Source organism: Quercus suber, unplaced genomic scaffold, assembly GCF_002906115.3.
Source record: "Quercus suber isolate HL8 unplaced genomic scaffold, Cork oak 2.0 scaffold_199, whole genome shotgun sequence".
Lineage (NCBI taxonomy): Eukaryota > Viridiplantae > Streptophyta > Magnoliopsida > Fagales > Fagaceae > Quercus > Quercus suber.
In genome coordinates, this window is record NW_027069657.1 from 267,734 (window position 1) to 275,679 (window position 7,946).

General features: G+C 30.4%; 1 protein-coding gene across 1 annotated transcript; it reads left to right on the forward strand.

The window, feature by feature from the left end:
* The first annotated feature begins 3,936 nt into the window (after positions 1 to 3,936).
* LOC111994720 (UPF0481 protein At3g47200-like) lies at positions 3,937 to 6,262 on the forward strand. The gene has a single exon (XM_024026599.2). It carries the CDS (start codon positions 4,833 to 4,835, stop codon positions 6,225 to 6,227), a length of 1,395 nt encoding a protein of 464 aa, XP_023882367.2. The 5' UTR covers positions 3,937 to 4,832; the 3' UTR covers positions 6,228 to 6,262.
* The last annotated feature ends 1,684 nt before the right edge of the window (positions 6,263 to 7,946 follow it).

A 7,946-nucleotide genomic window follows, 5' to 3' on the forward strand; every position in this document is an offset into this window, starting at 1 on the left:
TTCCACCAAATTTAGCCAAAATCAATACGGATCTATCAAAATTTCAAAAAATATATCAGGATTTGTTCAATATTTAACTAGAATCTCGCGGAAGAGAGTAGAGAAACGATCATATCAACAGAGAATAATGACGCCTAAGGGTGGAGATTAGTGAAATCAGCCAGATTTGGGTTTTATTGTAACGACCCATCACTCAACCTTGAAGCCATTGGATTTCAAAGGAGGCAACCACCACGTTAAGAGAATTGGTCGAATATCAGATTGGGCCAGTCAAATTTGTCGGTTTTGGCAGATACCGATTGGGTTTGGACAACCTTATCTTCAACCATGCTATTTATGCAATACTTCCTTCAATTAGCGTACTTGTTTATTCATTTTTCACATCCTATTTTCCTTGGTGCCAACTTTTATCAAGTTGTCAACGGAGGCTTGATACAATTGGTAAGGTTCAGATGCTTTGTCTAACTTACTTAGATTTGAGTCCCACTGCTAACAGAAGTTTATTGGTGGGTATTCACACGGATTGACTATAACAAAGTCCAACTCTAGCGTCTTGCCTAGGAACTAGCGTAACCTAGCGAACTCCTTTTTTCCTTAACAAAAAAAAAAAATAACCTTCATAAACAAAAATGTCAACTACTATGATCATAGAGAGACTTTTAGCCAAGTAGCATATAACTTTGTAATACAAATTTGTTCTCTTTTATTAGAAGAATTATCGTTCAAATTTCTCTCCCCATTATTATCGGTATTGAATTATTAAAAATAATAATAATTAAACCTTGCCCTCCCAATAAATTTGGCATTAACTTGACTACCTAACAATTTTCTTTTAATAGATACTTGCAGTGGAGGAACTAGGAAGAGAAGGTGGGGTTGAGTACCTACTTACTTCAATAAAACTAACTTGGTGCGCCTATGGTATGGTGCACATTCATTCACAAAAGAACCTATCATATGGAATGCATGTGCAACAACAGAATGCATGTTTCACGTGTGCATTATGCATCTCTTATTAATGCGACAAGTCTAACTCCTATTGGACGGACTCAGGTCCCGTTTCTGCCATTCTGTGTGAACAAATTAAGATGAAAGTAAACCAGGTCATGTGTTAACGTTGTTACTAAACAACAATAATAATAATAATAATAATAATAATAATAAAAATGAGGTCATGTGTGAGTGAATCCTTTTTCTCTTCTTATCACATAAAGGTCTAAAAGCAAGTCAAGCTACGAAGCAAGTCAATCCCATCCACCAACTGCAAGATTTAGAATTGTAGCCCTGCGTCATTCTTATCTTCATGAACTCATTACTAATTAATTAGTGGATAGTGGGTTAGATCATTATAACTTAATTTGTGAGAAAGACGTCATCGTAATTACGTGTTTTGTGTTTTTCCTGTTTGAAATAGAGAGATCTGGGATCACATAATAAATAGAAGCACAAGAAGATTTTTGTTCCATGAGTGAGTACTAGCTATGTGAGAGAGAGAGAGAGAGAGAGAGAGAGAGAGAGTAGACTTGCTTCGTAATACATAGTCTCTAGCCGATTAAGCTATTTCTTGGAGTTATTCAAGCAATATTTTCTTTCAAATAAACTTCACAGGTTCTACGCTCTATCCCTTCACTTTATTTTTGTTCAAATAGAATAAAGAAAAAGGGTAATCGTAGATAAAGAAATACAGCATAGAAACTTCATATATCACCTCCAATTAATAAAAATTAAAATCATTTTGTTTCGGTGTTTACTACCCATAGGCGAAAATATCGGGGAGCCTAGCAAAGTTTGTCAATTCTGTTCCCCCAAGTCCTAGTTTTGCTCAAAATTTTTGTCCATTTCATGGGCTTTGGCTTATTTAAATGGTTTCCTCTCAAATTAGTTTTGGTCCAATGTTGTATTTAGCTGTCTCCCAGCTCTCTTCCAAATGATTGGTTATAGTGCTTAGGGTCTAAGAGAGAAAAAGCTTGATCTGTAAAGTTAGTAGCATATTGTAATTATTTTTCAAAAACAAATTTATTAGTCATCTAGTCATCTATTTCTTTTTTTTGAAATTTCATAAATTATATTTTTCTTTAAAAAAAAAATTAATGAATGCTCCAAAAGCTAATTGACTGGTACAAATCTCACTTAAAAAAAAAAAATCATATTGTCAATAAATAGGATTTGAAGGACTTGAATATAAAGTTATCTTGAAAGCTCCAAAGATCTTAATTTGCCTTATTGTATTTATAGTTAGTATATGAATGTCATAAGATAGGGTACTCTTCAAAAAATTAATAAATAGAATTAATGGATATACCAAAAATCAATTGATGTTTTTGGGGCCTACATAAAAAAGAAATAAATAAGAGAATTGAGTTTATATCTCGCCAATAAAAAAAAAAAAAATATAGATATATATATTGTGTATAAATTGGATTTGAAGGACTCAAAAGATAAAGTTATCTTGAAAACTCTCAAGATTTTAATTTGCCTCATTGTATTCATAGTTTTTTATTTATTTAATTTTATACAAGATAGAAATTCTACTTTAACCTGATATAAGTGTATATGTGTATGAAACTCCCTCTTAGAGACTTGAACCCTGACCCTTGCACCTTTCCACCTCACAAAAACTTTATACTTGTGAAGTAACTATCACCTAAATTGCATGATAATTATTGTATTTATATTTAGTATAATACACAAGATATACCATAATTATTATCATCTTAAAAAGAAATAGCTTACCATACATAGTAGAATCCTTTGTAAAATTGTAAAGTTCATATTTTCCCATATTTAAAAGAATAAAAGATATACTCTAAGTTTTCTGGATTATGGTTATTCCATATATACTATAATTAAAGAGGGGGATTCGCCTTGACTAAACTATAATACTCATATTGCCAACACAATTCTTTATTGTGATAATTTGTGTTATTACATATATAGGAAAATAAAATTAGTAGATCCTCATTTCAATTTTCATGTTTTACTATTTATTAGTATTAAACATCAACATTTTCATTTTTTTTTTCTATAATCATGAATTTTTTTTCTTTAATCTATAAGTTTTATTTTTAATTATTGGAAGGATTAGATCTAAATATCATATTATATATAATTAGATATATTAGATTTTAAATAATTAAAAATCAAATTGTTTGAATTATATGAGAAGCAATTTTTTTTTTTTTTTTTGGCTATATCTTTGTGATGATCCAATAAGAAAATTTAGATTAATTTCAATGTTTTCTAAAATATAATTTGTTAGAATTTATTTTTTACAATTATTATACTTATGTTCTAATTAAAAAATATTAATCATTTTGCTTTAAAGGGTAAAAAAAGGTTGTGACTGTATCAACCCAACATATTACATGGATCGTGTTATATCAAGTCACTTAATAAACATGTCACGTTAAGGTTGAAAAGTTTGACAAAATTATTAAATAAGACATATTAGGATCCATGTAGTTTAATATCCTTGACTCAACACATCCACAAACACATACGATGCTATTGGCCAAAATGGGTAAGAATACTAACATATACAAGTTAATTAAAAATAATAAATGAAACTACTTGATAAATATAGCCATTTTTTTTAATTCCATATTTTTCATTCAAAATTATATTATATCCATTTATATGTCAATTTAGTTCCTTTTTTTTTTCATTTCTATTATTTATATAGATTTTTTAAAAAATAATACCAATTTTCAATAATTTTATATCCATTTATACATCTATTTACTCCTCTTTTTTTTTTTTTTCATTTCTACAATTTATAAAGATTTATATTAAATACTCTTATTGATATATTATGAAACTAAAGTTTAAATAGGTGAATAATTGATGTGCTCTAATTTGATCTTGGACTTGTAGCTTCCAAATGTTTTTTTTTTTTTTTTTTTTTTTTTTTTTTTTGAGGAAACTTCAAATGTCAAGTTAATTTATTTATTTACACGTTTACATGTCTCGGCTTAAGATAATGTTCATATGATCATATTGCAACTGTAATAGTCAGTAAATTTCTCATGAATTAAATTCATTCTACTACAAAACCTTAATTGGCTTTATTTTTTTATATAATACTTAAAATTTCACATATAGAAAACTTAATATAAAAAACTTAAAATTATAGAAAACTTAATATAAGCACATATTATCTTAATATAAGCACATATTATATAGAAAACTTAAAATTTCACACTATTTAAAGACACTAAATTTTGTCTTCACTAATCTTTTCGAATTCAATTGCCTACGAATTATCTTCCAATCTTGCCCCAAGGATGATAATGGTAACAATGATAACTACAAAAAATAAAATAAAAATGTATGAGAAAAATTATATCTTTTTATATATTTATTTATTTGCGTATAGGATGTAGCCCGGTATTCCATCCTTAATGGTGGCAATTGACCACGGGTTTGATCTCATTCGTAACTGCGTGTAAATTATCAATAAATGTTTTTAATAATTGAAATTACCTTTGTAATTAAAGATTCTATCCCCGTGCTTATGATTGTTATTTGTCTGACTCTAGGAAAAGTAAACTTAATTATTTGCCAATCTATTGAATCACTTAGAAAAGGATTTATCAATTTTTTTGCATATAGGATGTAGACCGGTTTAATCTCATTTGTAACTGCGTGTAATTATCAATAAATGTTTTTAATTGAAATTCCCTTTGTAATTAAAGATTCTATACTGGTGCTTATGATTGTTATTTGCCTGACACTAGGAAAAGTAAACTTGATTATTATTGGAAAAAACGGCCAATCTACTGAATCATTTAGAAAATAATTTATTTCTTTGGCTGGATACACTAGAAAAAGAAATGGGTTGCAAAGAGTTAGCCATTGACATACCACTAGTCATGGAGCCAGTCCAGTGGCCTGAGTGCTGCATCTACCGGGTCCCCAAGAAGCTTCGTGAGGTAAATAATGATGCCTACACTCCAAAGCTAATTTCAATAGGCCCTCTTCACCATGGGGAATGTGAACTACATGCCATGGAAATGTTGAAACTAAGATATCTCAGGGAATTTTGTTATCGAACTAGGACATGCCACAAGGATATTGCAGGCGTCATTGAAATAAACGAATTAAAGATTCGTCGCTGTTATGAAGAGATCTTCGATATCAGCAGCGAAGATTTTGTGAAAATGGTTGTATTGGATTCAACCTTTATCATTGAGCACTTCTTGAGGTCTGCTGCGAGTGATGGGCTTTTTAATAGGACCCCTGCGTGTGGAGAAGAAGAAAGCTATGCAAGTGAAGAAGATGGATGCTGCAATGCGAGAGGAGATGAAAAGGATTGCATATTAAGTAAGCCATTGCTGAGGAAACATATACAACAAGACTTGTTATTACTTGAAAATCAGCTTCCATTTTTTATTCTCGACGAGTTACACACACAATTTTCCAAGTCTGAACAAAAAAAATGTATTTCCTTTCTTAAGCTTGCCCGTAATTACTTTTTCTTATCTTTTGAGAAAAAAACAAACATTGATAAGAAGAATGTAAAACATTTTACTGATTTGATGAGATATTTCTACTATCCTTGGGAGTTTAAAAGCACGGGACAACCTATTGAAACTCTTCATAATTCAAAAAAGCTGGACGAGGCAGGAGTGATTTTCAAAAAGGCTGATGGGAGAAGGTTACTTGATATACAATTCAAGAAGAGTAACCTTACGGAAATATTTCCTTGCTTCACTTGCTCATGGCTCTTGCGTTGCTTACCATTCTTGAAACGCTTTCCGTGCTTGGTGAATACTCAAACTTTCTTAGAAGTCCCGCGCTTGGAGGTACATGACGAAACTGAAGGCATTTTCAGAAATATCATGGCCTTGGAGCAGTGCCACTATCCATTTGAAGCTTACATATGCAATTATATGGTGCTATTGGATTTTCTTATCAACACTAGAGAAGATGTGGAGTTGCTTGTTGAGAAAGGGATTATTGTTAACAAGTTAGGTAGCAATAAAGCAGTTGCCATTATGGTTAACAAACTTGGCCTTGAAATAGAGCAAAAGGGATCCTGTTACCTAGAACTCGCTCAACGGCTTAATCGGTACTATGCCAACGATTGCAATCGTAATATGGGATCCTTGAAAACAATATATTTTGGTGATATTTGGAGAGGCACTGCAACTTTTATAGGGACAATAGTCCTGCTTGTAACTATCTTGAATTTCCTTAGGCCTTTTTTCTTCAAGATTTATATTTAATTATTTTTATTGTGATATTGTCAATTAGTTGTAAGATTGCATGGCATTGCTTGTAGTTGGTTTCGAAATTGCCATTATGTTAAGTTTTTGTTTTTTGTTGGAGTCTCACACCATTTTTTGTTTCCCTCGTGCCTTCTCCCATTATTATAACTATTGGATTAAAAAACAAATTGTTGTCACAATAAATTTTGCATCAACTTGTATACCTGATTATGTTTGTTGATTTTTTTAGATAAATAAAAATAGTAGAGGAAGGGGAGGTGGAGTGAGAACCTAATTACTTCAATAATTCTAACTTGGTGCACCTATGGTACATATTCACTCACAATAGAGCCAGTCATGTTGCAGGCATGTGAAACTAAATGCGTATTTCATGCGTGCATGCATCTCTTAGCATTTGTTTAGTTGGGATAATTTTAGGGGGCGGGAAAATTGGAGAGAAAATGACAAAGTTTAGCTACAAAATTGGTTGTAACCTAAGGCTACAACCATGATTTTAAAAACCAGAATGGACAAAAAACTAAAAAAGAAACTGATTATCGGTTTTATGATCCGACCGAGGTGAGATCGATGGTCGAACCAATGACATCATAATTAATATAATTAAAATATTAAAATAATTTTTGTTTAAAATTTGAATTTTAATAACTTATATTAAGAAAATATAAAAATTAGAAAAAGTGTTTTTTCTCCATACCACCTTTCTTTTCTTGTCAGTAATGGTTGACAAAGAATAAACTATTTAGGTCCTATTTGATACATCCACTCAAATACATGTTTTCAATTTTTAAACAATATTACACGTATTTTCACATACTTTTTTACACTACAAAAAAAATGTCTATTAGCGACAAAGAATTTTTGACGGACCCAAAAAGCCCTCTCAAAAAATCTTATTTGTGATGGCAAAATAAAGCCCTCACAAATACTTGGTAAAATGTGAAATATTTGTGACCAACAAGAAAAGCTGTCGCAATTATGTGTTATAGTCGTCACAAATACTAATATTTTGGAGGGAAATTTTCCCTCCATATTATTTGCGAGGGATAATTAAAAATCTCTCACAAAAAGTGTATTATTTATGACGATTAAAAAAAAGCCGTCACTAATACTAAATTATTTGTGAGGGCTAAGGTCGACCTTCACAAATAATCATTAAAATGTCAAAATTTTTGAAGGGAAATGTTCCCACCAAATTATTTCCGAGAGACAATAAAAATCTCTTGCAAAAAGTTTATTTTTCGTGTGGGTTAAAAATATGCCCTTACTGATACTAAATTATTTGCGAGGGCCACGATTGACCTTCGCAAAAAATCATAAAAATATTAACTTTTTTTTGGAGATAAAAGTTATTCTAAAATTCAAAGAAAATTAAAAAGAAACATATAAACATATAAAACTTTATATTCTTTAGATGAACTTTTTGTTTACAGTCTAAAAAAAACCTTTTATATATATCCTATATAAGAAATGTCTGTCATTATTTTCTAAACAATTGTACCCATAAAAAAATGATTGCACTTTCAACTTCAAAATGGTAGCTTAAAATTCAAGAACTTTAGTCTTTCGTACTCTCTCTCTCTCTCTCTCTTAAAAGTGAATAGAAATTTCTTCCCATTAAAATAATGCATAAAAGATGAGTTTATAGATCAAATAGTAAATTACATCCGATTGGCATGAAAATTAGCATGCATGTTAAGAACATATAGAACATGTAAT

What these genes read in the sequence shown, in the direction of transcription:
- LOC111994720 (XM_024026599.2), top strand. Translation starts at nt 4,833, where the DNA reads ATGGGTTGCAAAGAGTTAGCCATTGACATACCACTAGTCATGGAGCCA.